This window comes from Eptatretus burgeri, chromosome 5 (genome assembly GCF_056783735.1).
Source record: "Eptatretus burgeri isolate ZD-2024b chromosome 5, Ebu_testis_v1, whole genome shotgun sequence".
Lineage (NCBI taxonomy): Eukaryota > Metazoa > Chordata > Myxini > Myxiniformes > Myxinidae > Eptatretus > Eptatretus burgeri.
Genome location: NC_140965.1, coordinates 71,334,586 through 71,352,723, shown reverse-complemented (window position 1 = coordinate 71,352,723; position 18,138 = coordinate 71,334,586). Strand labels below are relative to the sequence as shown.

Genomic DNA, 18,138 nt, shown 5'->3' with positions numbered 1-18,138 from the left:
TCCTCAGAGTTAAAGTCCTTATTAAAGGCATGTATGTCCGTGGGCGCGTCTAATAAGTAGGAAACTGTTAAGTGCCTGTGTTGCATTTGCTTTACATTTAAGAATAGAACTCGGCTGTCGGTTCTTGCTCGTGTCTTTTTCCCCATCCCCCCATTCATTGCATGCCTGTGTATGGAAAGAAATGTTCCCCATTGTTAAATGTCACCTGCTCATTGTGTCCCTTCCTCACATTGACTGCCAGGGAGCGTTCGGAATGTTAGCTGGTTTTTAACACCGATAAGATAATCGGGTCTGACGGGGCTTGGCGATATATAACCGCTCAGCAATCGCAAACGGAATGAGCTGCTTAAGCGGCTCGTTTTCGTGCCAGCTCCGTTGAGGTGTCGATCCCCGGCATTTCTGTCTGCGCGAATAATTAGGTACATCGATAATTCGGCGATCGACCCTGTAGCGCGTGGACAGAAGAGTTGGCTGATCTATGGTGTGGTTAACAACACCCGTAGCTGGGTTTCGGCGTTGATCCGGAAGCTACAACTGGATTGCTCGTTCGGTGGACGCACGGCCTGGATTGGCTTGAAAAGGTCGTGCACACGCCGAACGGGCGGAAATCTACAACAATATTAATAAGCTAAATAGAATAATAGATAATTCTATTCTCCTGAATAAAGATTAAAGATTATTTGGAAGGCCAATCTGTTTTGGGGAAGAGGGGTGTTTTACTTGGCAAACTGGTAACCTTCCAATACAGTGAAGAAATACAAGGCCGTTTAAAATGCAAATGGATATATACTGTATATATTCCAAGTAGACACCTGTTCGAGCACATAAATGTAATAATCATGTTGTCTTCCAATACATTTCCCATTAAAGGGTTATAACAATACAATGTGCAATATGCTAAATACATTATTTTTCAAGTTAGTTACCGTCTATCAATCGAGCTTAATTGGCTACATTTTCCTTTTAACCTCACACTTAAAACCATGATGCTAATTTTGGAGAAATTATCATCTACACAGGTATAAATCAAAATACTGTGTCGGCAGAGCTGTGAAGTTGCACTATTATCAGCATGTAGCAGGGGTATGAAATAATTTTATCATTTGCAAAGATGCTCATTCCCAAACATTTATTTCTCCCTCACAGTTCCTCCGACTGCACAAGAATCTCCAGCTAAAGTGCTGGTGACTGAGGGTGAATCTGTGGAGTTAAGCTGTGCGACTGATGGCTGGCCACCTGCTTCCATATCTTGGCAGCGACCTGACGGCACCATTCCAGGCACGCCCGGACGTTTCATGACCCTAACGACAGGGGGGCTCATCATTGATGAAGCACGGGTAGGGTTTGAGGCCAGCGTCATGACAAACATGATATTTTAAACTGGTGTTGTGTACATAATGAACAGGACACACATTGCTGTAAATAGTTTTTTTAATAAACATTTTATTCATTCGAGATTCATTGAAAACATGACAACTAAGAACCAATTATTGTTTTTTTTTTTTAGCTGCATTGCTGCATAGCATTGATGGATTGCAATCTTAAACATTTAATATTGTCCTTCCTCAACGAAGGTGAGGACACTGGATTCATGACTTGTAATTTCAAAGGGCTATTGTTGGAGAAACATCTCTTTTCTTCCTCTTCTCTCCCGTTTGTGGAACCTCCTTCTGAAGATTATTCAATCCCACTCGTTCTTTTAGGGTTTCAAGCAACTAGTGTAGCACCATCTCACGTCATCCCCCATCCCAACCTTTGAACTTTCCTACCCACATTAACCCTACATGCCCCCATAACCCTTACTTGTAAGTGACTGTTAACTCTCGTCCTCTTTATTCATACCTTGCTTGTTGCCTCCAACGGTGATGTGACCCCATTGTCAGTTCATTGCCACATTACCCTTGTTTCCTCACTCTTCCATGAACCTTGATGTTGTGTATAAAACAAAACATCATTAAGAATGAAATGCAAATCCCTCAGACATCCGATGCAGGTACATACACCTGTTTGGCTTCCAATGGAGCAGGCTTCGTGGAGCGCCAGTTCCACCTGGACGTTGTGGTTGCACCTGCATTCATTGAGTACCCGGGCAATCTGTCTGTTACAACTGAACAGCGCCTTGTGCTCACTTGTCTCGCCGTCGGTGTGCCGAAGCCCCACTTGTCCTGGAAACACAATCAGAAGCTACTGCCAGGTTAGTTCGTCGTCGCGACATCCTCTTTTGGTTTTCTTTATTTATTGAGCTTGAAAACTTTCGCCTTTGCATTTTACCACTTGTATGTTTGCGATACATTCGGCATGACTCGTTTTAAATTGTCCACTACACTTGATTAATGTATTTTATATCGTAAAACAATTTTACAAACAGATGTGTGCACTTTACAAAATGCTCTAGTTTTGTATTTAACACACAGTGATGTATTTATTGCAGTGGTTGGGGAAGATGGATACAGCGAGCTCATAATTGAGCACACGAGACTCGGCCATGCAGGAGGTTACACGTGCATAGCTGAGAATGCAGTTGGAAGGGTAGAGGCCCACAGTGTGGTTGATGTCAAAGGTTGGAATTTTAACCGTGCAGTGTGGTTGCTGTTTACTTATTCTTATCAATGTTTTGAGTGTTACAAGTGGCACATAATTGGTAATTTGAGAGAAGGTTAAGAATTGAAAGCTTCTAATTCCTTTTCTTTGGTGCAGTGTGTCCACCTGAACACACTCCACCTGTACAACACAAGTTTCCACATATTTCCACCACCAACATCATCGTGTTTTCCCCCATCATTTTACCTCTCCTCCATTTTTTGAGAATCTGTCATCTTGCTCCATGCATATTGGGATTCAGCACGGCTTGACACGGCTCACTTTGTCATATGAAAATGGCACATGACCAAGTGATAAGGAAACTGGATTGATATCCCTGAGATTATGATTTTATTATCTGGATACGTGCACCAGATTTTGTTTTGTTCTTTCACCTCTGCCACTGAAGGTGAAGGAAGTTGTTTTCACCCCTGTCTGTCTGTTTGTGTGCAGGATATCTAAAAAAAGTTGGGGACGGATCTGGATTAAATATGGTGGGCAGTTTGGCTGTGTGATAAGGGCGAACTGATTAGATTTCGGTGAAGATCCGGATCCGGATCCAGCTACAATAATTTTTTAAGTGATGCTTCACCATTGAGAGATCGGGCCAAAAATGATATATAGCACGATATCTCAAAAAGTTGTGGATGGATTCGGATGAAACTTGGTGGACACATTGGGTGTGTGACAAGGAAGAATTGATTGAATTGTTGTGAAGATCTGAATCCGGATCTGGTTACGGGAATTATTTAATTGTAAAGTAATTCTTCACGATTGAGACATGGGGCCAAAAACTATAGAAAGCACATTTCAAAAATGTATTGGGCTTGATATGTTCTCGTGGATCAGGCATTGCGGGGCGGAGGTATGCACTCGACCGAGTGCCCTTCTAGTTTATTTCTTTATTTATGAGAAAAAGATGATCGTAGAAGAACTTGTACGGTGTTATGAATAAAATGACAAACAATGAAATTAATTACAAAACATGATAACAGATAAAGTGGAACACACAAAAAGGCTTCCGCAAACTGCAAGAACTGTGACAACAAAAGGAACTAGAACGGCATTCGGTAGAGCGCATTCTGACACCAGGCTAAACAGTTTACATTTTGTATCCCACTGATAGGCCAGATCTGTATCCAGACCTGAACCAAAGTCTAATCAACTTGTTATTGTCACCTACCCAACTCACCCACTAAGTTTTGTTGTAATCCAACCACAACTTTTTGAAATGTCAAGCGATGTATCGTTTTTGGCCCATCTCTCAATGGTGAAGAATCACTTAAAAAATTCTCGGATCTACATCCGGATCTGGACCTTCATCAAAATCGAATCAGTTTGTCCTTGTCACTCACCCAACTGTCCACCAAGGTTCGTTCGAATCCATCCACAACCTTTTGAGATATCATGCTCTGTGTTTTTTGGCCCAATCTCTCAATGGTGAAGAATTGCATAAAAAAAAATTAAGTTCTCTTATCTGGATTTGGAGCCAGTAAGTTTCCCTAGATCTTTCCCCAAATCAAATGAGTTTGTCATTGTCGCACATCAAATCTGTCCATAAAGCTTCGTCCAAATCCGTCCATAACCATTCGAGATATTGTGCAATGTATAGTTTTTGCTCAAATCACTCAATGCTGAGGAATCACTTAAAAATTTATCGGATCCACATCCGGATCTGGCTCTTCACCAAATTCGAATCAGTTTGTCCTTGCCACTCACCAAATGTGTGCACCAAATTTCATCCGAATCCATCCATAACCTTTTGAGATATCCGTATTACAAACAGACAGACAAGCCGGTAGGCGGCCATGGGTCACCGAGCATCCGATGACCTTTGACCCCTGATCTGAGTTAATCTAGTACTAAGTACTTACGAAATTGCAATCGAATCGGTTAACCCGTGTATGAGCAAGGAGGCTTTGAATGGTCATTTTGCCCGAAAAATGCACTCATTGACCTTTGACCCCTGACCGAGCCGAGATAAGTCAATATGTCCTGCAGCAAAGTTGTAGTACTCCTTGAGTACTATGTACCTATGAACTTTCATTCGTATCGGTTAACCGGTGTATGAGCAAGGGGGCTTTGAATGGTCATTTTGCCCGAAAAATGCACTCATTGACCTTTGACCCCTGACCTAGCCGAGATAGGTCAATATGTCCTGCAGCAAAGTTGTAGTACTCATTGAGTACTATGTACCTATGAACTTTCATTCGTATCGGTTAACCGGTGTATGAGCAAGGGGGCTTTGAATGGTCATTTTGCCCGAAAAATGCACTCATTGACCTTTGACCCCTGACCTAGCCGAGATAGGTCAATATGTCCTGCAGCAAAGTTGTAGTACTCATTGAGTACTATTTACCTATGAACTTTCATTCGTATCGGTTAATCCGTGTCGAGCAAAGGTGCCTTGAATGGTAATTTCGCCCGAAAAATGCACTTATTGACCTTTGACTCCTGACCTACTCGAGATAGGTCATTATGCAATGAGCAACGTTGTAGCACTCATTACGGTCTATAAGCATGTAAAGATTCATTTGATTCGGTTCAACCGTCTTGGAGCTAGTGTACTTTGAATTTTCAGCAAGAATGCTCAATGGCCCTCGGACACCCAAGTTGAGAGGGTTGCCATTTGGAAACTATAAGATATAGAAAAAAATGGATGTCATAAGGCGGATAGAGAATCACGTTAAGATTATGCATACCAAATCTCATCCAGTTCTATCCACTGATAACTACACGGTATCAATTTGAATGTAAAGTACCAAAAATGCGGTTTGATATCGGGAATCCTCAAAGTTCGAGGGGGTGCTGTGGGTGAACAAAGATATAAATCGAAAATCCGGCTTGATTGTTTGTGCATAATGCATTCCAGACGATTAGTGTGAATTTTCATGACCATAACCTTAGGAGGAGTAGCATTTGGTGCGAAGGCACCTCCAGCTCTCGCATATTATCGATTTTTGCACTAATTGACCTTTGACCCCTGACCTAAGCAAAATTGGTCAATATGTCCTGAGGCAAAGTTGTAGTACTTATTTGCATGCTATGAACCGGCAAAGTTTCATTCGGATCGATGCACTCACCTGGTCGCAAGGGGTCCTTCAATTTTTGCTAATTTTCGGGCATACCCCATTTGTGGGGGGTGCTGCAGGTAAACTATTCCATATATCACAAAAACTGGAATGTATTTGGTAGAGCATCACCTGTCGATGATGCATGCCAAATTTCATAACCCTATGTGCGATAATGGCTTTCGGAATTGATTTCGCGTGATCGGTACCGATTTTGAAGGTTTTTCGGCTGTTGCTGGGGAACCAAAGCGTCCCTAGCAACCATCACAATTTCCAAAGCACGAGGTCACAAGATGTACCTACCACCGAGTTTGGTCAAAATCGGCCCACATTTACGACCAATTATGCTGATGACAAACGAACAAACATCCAAACAAACAGACAGAATTACTGACAATAAGGGTCACCTATTTCAGCGACCCAACAGAGGTGAAAACATAACCTCCATCCACATTCGGTGGTGGAAGTAAAAATCAAAATAATGCAAAATACAAGCGAGTAATCACTTTCCAAGCAGAAGTCAGAAGAATAAAGGAAAAGAGAGAAGAAAAGAGGGCAAGAAAGGAAAATAAAGCAGAACAAGTAAAAATGACATAAAATGTCATAGCCCCCATTGTTTTAATAATTTTGCTGGATGGAGTTAAAGGGGTAGCCCACATTTATGGACAACTAAAATGGTGCCCAGTCCACCAGTCAGCCATCTTTGATCAGATCGCAAAATAAAGTGAGGAGCACGTGTATGCAATCATGCACTATGCCTGTGCCAAGTTTCAACAAAATAGGACCATGCATGTCTGAGAAATGGTTGGGGATACATTTAAGTTGCAAAATAGCCACCAGTTGGCCATCTTGTATATGATCTCAAAAAAACAAAATGACGTGCGTATGTAAGCCATCATTCATTATCTAGGCGCCAAATTTAAGCAACATTGGTAAATGCTTGGCTGGAAAATGGTTGAGGATGTGTTCAACATAAGGTTTGTTTTTTTTTTACAACCAAAACCAAAACGGCTGCCAGTCGGCCATCTTGGATCTGATCTCAGAGAAAAATGACACACGTATGTCTACCGTCATGTCTAGTCTTTGTGCCAAGTACGAATACAATCGGTTTATACATGTATGAGATATGGTTGCGGACATCCGCACACACGCGCACATCCATGGACACAAAAATCGAAAAAAAAAATCCATAAGCCCCCATTTCAGACAAAGTCCAACAGGGACTAATAACTTTTGTGTGCATGGTAAAAATACTTCCAAGTCCAGATGAAAGGACAGGATGGTTCACTGAATATGTGAAAGATAGTGAAGTAACCTCAATTGTCCGTCTTCTCTGAAACCCCCACCCCCACTCCGATGTCCCCGAGAAGGGACACGATAAGGGTAGCTGGAGGGGCAGAGATGACAAAAACAATAAAGAAGCAGATGGCTAGCTCGCTTCTCCACACCTGGACTTGAACAAACCATCGATTCTGCATGATATAAATCCAAAATCGAACGATGTCCACAAGCTCTGTTCCCCATGACAGATAAGAAAGCATTGCCAAGTCCATCAAATACGTTGAATGGTGAATAATCGGTGACTGGTGTTAAATCTGGTGTTACATCTTATATATAGTAAAGCAATGCTGCCAAAATCTTACTACCTATTCATGAAGGTCACCAGATGTGGAAATTTCAACCATGCTCATTGGAGCCTATCAAAGTATGAAGCATTTTAAGGTTCTCAAAACTGAGCTCGGCTCAGGAGAATAGCAATTTCCATTTGAGATTATCAGGAAAAACCCAGCCAGCTCATGACTAATATTCAGGGAAGTGATAACCTGCCTGCTTTTCTTGATCTTACTTTCATGTAATTCCAACCAACCCTTCATAGGAGACCATTAATGCCCCCAGGGCAACTTATCAAGGTACGAAAATGTTATCTCTGAAAAGGTGGCATGGTCCACACTTCATGAGCTGAAAATGAAAGTTGCACTTCAGGAAAGCTAAACCCAGGCTGTTGGGGGGGGGGGGGAAATAAACTTTGTAATGTTTCTCTCCAATTCCATTTCTATTCAGAGCCCCCTGCTTTTGTTGGAGATATTTCACCTTACCTGGAGGTTCAAGCTGGAGTTGAGGTGCTTCTGCAATGCCCAGTGACAGGAGATCCTCCCCCACATGTGACCTGGAGCCACAGAGGCATGCCCGTGCTTCCCGGCCCTCGCTTCCAGATTTCGCTCAATGGCTCACTTACCATCCTAAACATCTCGGTGAGATTTACGAGAACACTTTAGCATTACACTGCCCAATGTATGTAAAAGCTTGAGGAGCAGTTTCCTTATAGCAATTAATTGAGGTTAATAAGACATACAAATTTGCACAAAACTCATTGCTCAATATTGGTTCCTGTTTTATTTAACCTTTCCTTCCTGAGAGCTGATTGTAAAAGGCTTGGGTCATGTTGTAGCTATTATCGATTGACTGATGACTCTTTACACTCCATCTGATTGATAGAATGAAGATGCTGGAGAATACAAATGTGTGGCAACAAATGATGCTGGAGTAGCACAACGAATGTTCACACTCTCCTTGCAAAGTAAGAAACCTCACCATGACCTGGTATTGTGATTTTTGTGGTCACTCCTCATATAGAGTAATTTTAAAGGCTTTTTGTAACAATTATATGTCTCTATCTCTCCCATTGAGGTGCTCCGATGCTGCTGGTGGTTCCCGTCGACACAGTTGTCGAGGCGTCTGGTTCCGCAGCATTCCACTGCTACGCTGTGGGACACCCCACTCCCATCATCACTTGGCTTCGAGATGGGAAGCCCTTGCAGTCTGGACCTCGACGGGTTGTGTTGCTCAATGGAACACTGTACCTTATCTCTCTTCGTACAGAAGACACAGCAACGTATGAGTGTGAAGCACGGAATCTGCTCGGCATTGAACGGAAAGCTGTGATGCTCACAGTGCAAGGTGACGCTTAGTTGTTTTTATCAATTTTCGAATTATTGGCACCCTTCTGTTATTTCATTGAAAAAAAAAAATTCCCACTGTCCTCTTCACTACCAAATATCCATTATGTTGATGCCATAGCACATAAGTTTTAAAATGAAACGTTTTCATCTCTGGATGTCACTATTTTAACCTCTTCGTGTAATGCAAGATCTCTTCCCATGATTTGTTTTTATTAGCTTCTCTATCTTTCTATGCTATAATCATCTTTGATTTGCACTCAGGTAAAAAGCAACTGAATGGTTGTTTATAACTTTGAATAATCCTCTTCTCCCATCCTCACTCCTAGTGCATGGTAGGTATTCACATTGGCTGCCATGGGGGGCATGCAGTGTGGACTGTGGCCGAGGAAGTCAAGAAAGGGTGAGACTCTGCAACAACCCCTGGCCTGCCAATGGTGGCCGGACCTGTCAGGGTCCTTCAGCTGAAAGACAAACCTGCCACACAAAGCCATGTCCTGGTGAGGATCAGAGACTCAGTGGATCATCTTCAGCTAACAACAAACGAGCCTCGCCAAGGAGTATAATATATGTGCACACAGTGCCTTCAAAAAGTATTCACACCCCTTGACTTTTTCACATTTTGTTGTGTTACAGCCTGAATTTAAAATGGATTCTACTGAGATTTTTGTTACTGATCGACACATAAATACTCCATAGTGTTAGTGGAAATTTATTTCAGAAATTGTTACAAATTCATTAAAAATGAAAAGCTGAAATATCTTCAGTCAATAAGTATTCTACCCCTTTGCTATGACACTCCAAATTGAGCTGAGGTGCATCCAATTTCTTTTGATCATCCTTGAGATGTCTCAACAACTTGATTGGAGTCCACCTGTGGCCAATTCAATTGATTGGACATGATTTAGAAAGAAACACACCTTAATATACAAGGTCCCACAGTTGAACAGTGCATGTCAGAGCAGAAACTCCACCATGAAGTCCAAGAAACTCTTTGTAGAACTCGAAGATAGAATTGTAAGGATGCATCGATGAATCGGGAATTGATTTTTTAAATAATTTTTTTCGTTGCCCGATTTGAACGAAACTTGATACTGCATACCGCAGTTGAATGGTGAGTAAGGTGGCCTGAAAATTTTTGCGCTATCGTGTATCATTTTGGCTGTATTTCGAGAACATACATACATACATACATACATACATGCAAACATACAAGATGAGAGTTTGAGTAATATATAGATGGGAGAGTTGCCAGCCGGAAGCCACTCCTGAGAAATAGGCACGTGAAAGACTGACAGCAAGATGCAAAAGATTCTGTGGTCTGATGAGACGAAAATTGAACTCTTTGGTCTGAAAGCAAAATACTACATCTGGCAGAAACCGAGCGCAGCTCATCACCCATCCAACATCATTCCTACCGTGAATCCTGGTGGCGGCAGCATCATGCTGTGGGGATGCTTTTGGGCGGCAGGGACTGAGAAACTTGTAAGGATAGAGGGAACAATGAATGGAGCCAAATACAGGTAAATCCTTGAGGAGAACCTGCTCCAGAGTGTAAAAGACCTTCAACTGTGGCGAAGATTAACATTCCAACAGGACACTGACCCCAAGCATACAGCCAAAGCAATGCTGCAGTGGCTTCAGAAAAAGAATTTGAAAGTCCTTCAGTGGCTGAGCCAAAGCCAAGACTTGAGTACCACTGAGAATCTGTGGAAAGACTTGAAGATTGTTGTTCACCGACGCTCCCTAGCCAACTTGACAGAGCTTGAGCAAATCTGAAGGGAAGAATGGGAGAACCTCCCCAAATCCAAATGTTCAAAGCTAATACAGACGTACTCAACAATACTCGAAGCTGTAATCACGACCAAAGGTGCTTCTACAAAGTATTAACTCAGGGGGCTGAATACTTATGTAAATTAGGCATTTCTGTATTTCACTTTCAATTAATCTGTAAAAATTTCGAAAAACCTGTTTTCACTTTGTCATTATGAGGTATTTTGTGTCGATCGGTGACAAAATATTTAAATTGAATCCATTTTAAATTCAGGCTGGAACACAACAAAATGTGAAAAAGTCAAGGGGTGTGAATACTTTCTGAAGGCACTGTACGTGTTTGCACACACATTTGTATAAATTCCATTTCCTCAATCTACAGCAAGGTGACGGAGGGGATGAACTTTCATTCGGGCAATGGGGAAACTCTTGGACATAATAAGCAAGGGAATGAACAAACAGGAAAAGATGGAGAGAGTGTAAGAAAGGAAACTGCAACCTGCCAGTAAGAGGGTTGGGTTAGGAAGGGTTGATGTGGGTAGAAACTATCATGGGTTGGGATGAGGGATGCTGTTTGATGGCAGTGCACTGCCGACTTGATTGAAGCCCTGGAGGGAAGAGTGGGATTCCAGGAGAAGTGAGGAACAGCCTCTGGAAGGCAGTTATACATACGAGAGAAGTGAGGAACAAAGGAGTTTAAGTATGCAGAAATCCTGGATTTTGGGACTTTAACCAGGAGGGGTTACTCGTGGAATGTGTGCACCAGAGATGAGCTGGGGAGGGTTGGAGGGCTGAGACAGGGGAGAGAGAGAGAGAGAGCTAGAGAGAGAGCGAGACAGAGCTAGACTGGAGGAGACATGGTAAAAAAAAACAAAAAAACGGAGAGGAACCTGACCTGTCTACGATGTGACTACAACATGACTTGTGCTTCGGCCTCATCATGGGAAATTCTGATAATGTTGAACTCCGATCAGTCAACAGTGCTCAACTCGATTAATTAGCTTCAATGTAATGGAACTAAATTCAGACCCATTTTCATCTTTAGAAGGCATTTTGTTTCATATTTTGCTGCACTTTCAGGAAAGGCATTGTGTTGTTAATTATTTCCCCACAGTTGATGGTGAATGGACTACATGGGGTGCTTGGGAGGATTGTTCCCACCCTTGTGGAAATGCCGTTCGTAGCCGAACTCGATCATGCACACAACCATCTCCACAACATGGTGGAAGCTCATGTAAAGGATCTCCTGTGGAGACCATTTTGTGTGACCTTGCACAATGCCCAGGTATAAGATCCGTCACGGACTGCTCACTATTGCACCTTCACCTGATAGTTCATTATGAATCAACTATTACCAAGTGTAGATCTAAGTACATTTTGCTTTACTTTCATAAGAGGTCATCCCCCCACCATTGTAATCTATCATGTACCCTGACCTTCCAAATATCATGCTAACAGTACATGGAGGTTGGTCGTCTTGGTTGTCCTGGGAGACCTGCAGTCGTAGCTGTGGGGAAGGACTTCAGACACGACAAAGGTCCTGCAATGACCCTGCACCAGCATTTGATGGAGAATCTTGTCGTGGATCATCGATCCAGACTCAGATTTGCAATTCCCAGCAATGCCCTGGTACGAGGCCACAAGGAGATGTGTGATATTTTGTTAGTAATGTCGTGTGCACAATGGTAGATTAATGATCTGGAGTTCAACAACACTGCACACATACGTACACACTTCCAACAACAGACTCATAGATGTACACAGAGATTTTATTACTACAGGATACAGTTTAGGTTTTCTTCAAAGAGTGGCACAAAAAGAACCTGTGATACCTTTCATTTCCCCATTATTTTACAGACACTTGCATTATTTATAAACTAGCATAACCCGTGCTCTGCGCGACATGTTGGGGTGGGTGTGTTTGAGAAAGGAACTGATGCAGAGTATCAGTAGTAATTTTACTTTAATGCAGTAAGTGCAATACGATTTCACTGTTTCAGAACCATTTTATTTACTTTTTTTTGTACCATGCACCTCATATGGTCTTTGAGATAATGTATGCCGAATATCACGTTACTCGAGCGCAGAACAAAGTCGAAGATAGCGCGACACGAAACCACAAACTCGGAAATAATATATAAGATGGGGGCAGTTTGTGTCCATCCATCCATCTATTGGGACCATACTCTGTGCAGAGCGTTTTTGCTGCCAAAGCAATCTCCTGGGCTATTGGGCACAATCCTGGACGGGTCGCCACTCCGACGCAGGATACCAGCAAGCTGGTACTCATTTTTGCCAACCTCGGAAGGATGACAGGCAGAGTCAACCCCACCTGGTATTAATTCTACAGCTAAGAGGGATTTGAACTCAGGACCCTAGGATCCCATGCCCACCACCCTCACCATTAAGCCAACACCAGGCATGCAGTTTATGTGGATGACTTAAAGAATGGTTTGAATAACCACGAGATAATGCTTTGTGTACTGGTTACCAGTGGATGGAGTATGGTCGCCATGGGGTGACTGGATGGCCTGCAGTGCATCGTGTGGAGGTGGTGTACGGAATCGCATCCGAGCCTGCGACAATCCCACACCCAATCATGGCGGGCGACCTTGTGAAGACAGCGGCTCCCAGATTGAGGCCTGTCTCCCAGAGTTATGCCCAGGTTGTCCAGCAGAAGCCACTCTCTTATTGGTGCACATCTACTTTAACAATAGCTTTGTAATACTGACTGCACAGATACAAACACATTTATAAACTCAGCAATGTAACTCAACATAAGATGGCTGGTCAGTGATATTTGCTTATGTCGTACGTGTTTACAAAGCAAAAGAGTAAAGTAGGGCAAGAGGCCCTTGTGTGGGAAAGGTGGGGAAAAATGACCCGCTCTCCCATATAACCTCCTCAGTCATAGTTATACAGTCTACTGAAGTCTACACCAAGGGCTCTCTGACTGACAGCATTGCGGCGATTTTGAATGCAAAATGTTCAGCATTGTAATGGGCGTGGATCTTGGTGGACCACATACTCATTGGGCTTCATTATACAATCAACAAGTGGTGGTATACTGAGTACACCAGTGCTGCTTTGGTCCAATTGAACCACTGGCATGAACGATCACGGAACCCCAGTTTGCCCCTAAACCGGGGGTCTCCAATCTTTTTGGGCAGAGGACCACAAAATGACGGCGACTAAACCGTCTCCCCCACCAGGTTTTCTGGTGAGGAGGGTGTTTGGATATGGACACCCAGCAGGATTAAAAACAAAACCTGTCAAAGGGCGGAGGAGCTCCTTGTGAGCCAACGGCCATCCATATCTAGTGCCCAACTGTGTCTGCGGACGTCCTCCTGCAGTTGGGTTACTTCTTATTAGGAGGTTGGTGGCAGGATTTGCACTCCAGCCACCGTAAAACGCTTCATTCCGCAAAACGCAAAAACGCAAAAAAATCTGAAAACCCACTCCGTGGGAGTACCTCCTGTGCAGCTTCCCTTCGCAGGGCAGCTCACCGGATGATGGGATTGGGGCAAAGCCTTCGGGACCCCCAATCTTTGATAGGAGGGAAACCACGGGGTAACATCCCTGGGTCAGATTGCGGGAGAGTGTGTCGGAGTGGTGCTGAGGTGTCGTCCACCAGACGGCGGTCTCCTTGGGTTAACCTGAGGCGGTCCCTTCGGGTGGGTGCCTGGAATGTCCTATCCCTAAGAGAGGATGATCACCTGTCTCTGTTATCATCTGAGCTCAAGCGTTTGGACATCGGGATTGCAGCTCTCTCTGAGGTTCGGAGACCGGATTGCGGCGAGATAATGGTGGGTGGTTACACCTACTATTGGTCTGGTCGCTCTGATGGTTACCATACCCAAGGAGTTGCTGTAGCTGTGTCCAATAAGCTGACCCCAATGATAATTGAGGTAACACCGGTCAACGAGCGTATTATGAGATTAAGGATTCGTCACTCCTTAGGTGTCATTTCCCTGGTCTCTATTTATGCTCCGACTGAGGCGAGTGATCTTACCGTGAAGGATGCATTCTACGCCACACTCGAGTCTGTGGTTGATCAGTGCCCCAGACGAGATACACTTCTAGTCTTGGGGGATTTCAATGCATCGACTGGAACTGATAGGGATGGTTATGAGGTGTGTGTTGGTCCCCATGGGTCAGGAACTATGAACCAGAATAGCACTAAGTTCCTTGACTTTGCAAGAAGTCATGGACTTAGGGTGGCTGGTTCATGGTTTCAGCGCCCGCAAGCTCATCGCTGGACTTGGTATTCCAACGCTGGCGGTGTGGCAAAGGAGATTGACCATGTCCTCATTGACGGTCGTTGGAGGATGATCCAGAACTGCAGGGTCTACCGGAGTGCTCAGTTCCTCAATACTGACCACAGGCTTGTTGTAGCAACTCTAAAGCTGCACCTTAAATCCTGGAGAATGGTACCATCCCAGCCTAGGCTGGATGTTGCCAAGCTCAGGGATGAGAGAGTAGCTGAGGAGTTTGCGAACAGGCTGAGTGGACACTTGGGGGTCTGGGTGCTTTGGGGGGTCCTGAAGAGTTGTGGAGCACCTTCAAGACCACCGTCCTTGATGTTGCCGGTGGATGCCTTGGAGTTCACCGCAGGGCAAAGAAGAATTTTGTCTCTCAAGGGACACTGGATACCATTGACCAGAGTCGCAAGGCCAGGCTGAATGGCAGAGCTGAGCTGTTCAGGGAGCTGAGGCGTAAAACTGTACGTGCACTGAGGGTGGACAAGGAGGCCTATGTGCGAGGAATCTGTGAGGGGGTAGAGCATCACCTGTGGACAGGTGATTCTCGTCCCGCTTACAGGGGAATTCGCGCATTACGTTCATCCAAGCCCATCCCTCGGAGCACTGCAGTTCGAGCAGAGAGTGGTAGGCTCTTGACAGAGGAGTCTGAAGTGAAGGCCCGCTGGGCCGGTTACTTTGAGCGGTTGTACCAGGCTGATCCCCCAGCTGTCGAGTTGGACGTCAAGGGTGTTACAATCCCTGTTGCTGACCCTCGAATCAACTGTGGTCCACCATCGCTTGTGGAAACACGGGCTGCGGTGAACCAGTTGAAACGGGGCAAAGCTCCAGGGATCTGTGGCATCCATGCTGAACTTCTCAAGGCTGGTGGAAATGCTGCACTCGCGTCGTTGCATGCAGTTTTGTGCTCTGCCTGGAACACAGGCATCATCCCAACTGACTGGAAGAGGGGCCTTGTTGTCCCTCTCTGGAAAGGGAAGGGTGATCGCCAAGACTGCAACAACTACCGAGGGGTGACGCTGCTCTCAGTGCCGGGCAAGGTCTTTGCTCGGATAATTCTTGATAGGGTTCGCCACCATCTGCTTGAGCACCAGCGTCCAGAGCAGTCAGGCTTTACACCAAAGAGGTCAACGATTGACCGTATCCTTGCTCTTCGTGTCCTCACTGAACGCAGACGAGAGTTTCGGCAGGGGCTGCTTGCAGCCTATGTTGATCTCTGTAAAGCGTTCGATTCAGTGAATCGGGATGTCCTCTGGAGGATTCTTGGTCTTCGTGGGGTGCCACCGAAACTGATCGATCTGATGTCTGAACTCTACTCTGGTACTGAGAGTGCTGTGAAGTGTGGTGGTACCGCCTCTGACTTATTTCCAGTTGTTACTGGAGTTCGTCAGGGATGTGTACTTGCCCCCACACTTTTCAGCACTTGTATGGACTGGATTTTTGGGAGGATGTCGGAGAGATCAAGTTGCGGTGCATCGTTTGGCAATGTCAAGATCTCGGACCTTGATTTTGCAGATGATGCAGTCATCTTTGCGGAGACTTTAGACATCCTCTTGGGGGCCCTCGAGGTGCTGAATGAGGAGTCGGAGCCGTTGGGATTACGGATTTCTTGGGTCAAAACAAAGATCCAGGCTTTCGGTGACATCTTGGATGCTGCTGTCCTGTCTGTGTCTGTTTGTGGTGAGGATGTTGAGGTCGTGGATAGATTCACTTACCTTGGCAGTGATATTCATGTCTCCGCAGGTTGTGAGCCGGAGGTCAATAGACGTCTGGGTCGGGCCTGGGGAGTCATGGATTCACTGGATCATGGGGTGTGGCGCTGCCGGTACCTGTGCGGGAGGACGAAAGTCCGAGTCTTCAGGTCCTTGGTACTTCCAGTCTTGCTCTATGGGTGCGAGACTTGGACTTTGACCAAGGATCTGAGACGGAGACTTAATTCCTTTGGTACCAGGTCTCTTCGGAGAATCCTTGGCTATCGCTGGTCGGATTTTGTGTCCAACGAGCGGTTGCTGAGAGAGACTCGGATGAGATTTGTTACCTGCATAGTCCGTGAGCGTCAGCTGCGGCTGTATGGACATGTGGCTCGTTTTCCTGACGCTGATCCTGCTCACCAGATTCTCTCAGCGAGGGAGTCTCATGAGTGGAGGAGGCCAGTGGGCCGACCACGTGCCTCATGGTTGCAGCAGGTTGACCATCATCTCAAGGAGATGGGGATGGGCCTGGCATCTGCCTGGGGGATGGCCAGACGGAGGCCCCTGGAGTACCGGCGGAAAGTGGACGCAGCGACGCGCTGTTCTGGCACATGCTCCCATACCTGACCTGACCTGACCTGACCACAAAACCAAAGTGGTGAGGGGCGGAGGGCCGCACCCAAAAAAAGGACGCTAAATTCTGAAGAAAAAATATATATAATTAATATGCGGAAATTTAAACAAAAATTAGTGCAGAATATATTTTTCTTGCCAACGAATATGATAAATGAATAATGGTGTTAAAAACACGTGTCTAATATGAATCAAAATCATAATAAAAATTACAGAACGCTTTGATCAATGACCCTGACAAATTGGCAGTATCGCGGGCCGCATTGTAATGTAAACTTAATATGGCACCGAGGGCCGCATAAATCCGTCTCAGTGGCCCGCGGGCCGCAGGTTGGAGACCCCTGCCAAAAACCAAATGGTTGGTGGTATACCAATGGGAATTTCCTGCCAAGATGACAAAACAAGATAACAATTTTATGTCCTAATTTTAAACAATTTAATAATCGTGATGGCAACAAAGATGATAATTACAAGAAAAGCACACTTATTTAATAGATTACTAAATGGACAGATGGCATGGAGCCTCAACACAAGACCACCTAAAACACATGCTTATCAGTTCTAAATAAACTAGGCCCCACTCTGGCCACCAATTTGTGGGGTGAAAGTAAAAGCTTGGGGGAAATTCAGCAGATAAAACAAAAACCCATTCGGCAGGGCAATGAGTCAATGATGACTGTCTGGTGGACGAAATATCAATGATGTCTGTCTGGTGGACGGAATGTCAATCATTGACAATGATGACTAACCTCCTCCCATACCCCAGAATGGGAGGAGGCTTGCCCTCCTCCCATGCTGGGGGTGACCCTTTGTGCTGCTGATACCAACACCATATGGCATACCTGCCAACCTTTTTTGAAGGAAAAGTGGTAGGCTGGCGTTACACGCGTCCCTAGGGGGGTCCGGGGGAATGGCCCCCCGGGAATTTTTCAAAAAAATGAAGCAAAATGGTGCAATCTCCTGCATTTTGAGCCCACATTTAGCTGAAATATATCAACATATTTTTAGAGTGAAAAAGAGAAAACTTAACATGGTTGATCCACTCACCAATATTTATTTTTCTAATACATCACGATCATCAGTCACGTTTCCATAAATTACTGACTGTCCAAGCTCCACATGTATGTGCCCATACGTGTACACAAGAGTTTACATAAACTCACCGATACATCTT

General features: G+C 44.7%; 1 protein-coding gene across 7 annotated transcripts in view; it reads left to right on the top strand.

Moving 5' to 3' along the window:
• Window positions 1-18,138, top strand: part of HMCN1 (hemicentin 1) — a 531,017-nt gene that overhangs the window by 449,420 nt on the left and 63,459 nt on the right. For 6 of the 7 annotated variants that reach the window (XR_015058458.1, XM_085882362.1, XM_085882359.1 and 3 more), the window contains exons 83-92: window positions 1,147-1,337; window positions 1,981-2,194; window positions 2,432-2,560; window positions 7,713-7,903; window positions 8,148-8,229; window positions 8,340-8,609; window positions 8,938-9,108; window positions 11,496-11,666; window positions 11,840-12,010; window positions 12,876-13,046. Coding sequence is in view for 6 of the 7 variants with exons in the window: in XM_085882362.1 (XP_085738488.1) it covers window positions 1,147-1,337; window positions 1,981-2,194; window positions 2,432-2,560; window positions 7,713-7,903; window positions 8,148-8,229; window positions 8,340-8,609; window positions 8,938-9,108; window positions 11,496-11,666; window positions 11,840-12,010; window positions 12,876-13,046 (1,761 nt within the window). In the remaining variant the exon portion in view is untranslated. The remainder of the gene's footprint in view (window positions 1-1,146; window positions 1,338-1,980; window positions 2,195-2,431; window positions 2,561-7,712; window positions 7,904-8,147; window positions 8,230-8,339; window positions 8,610-8,937; window positions 9,109-11,495; window positions 11,667-11,839; window positions 12,011-12,875; window positions 13,047-18,138) is intronic. The other variant, XM_085882361.1, reaches the window with a different exon arrangement.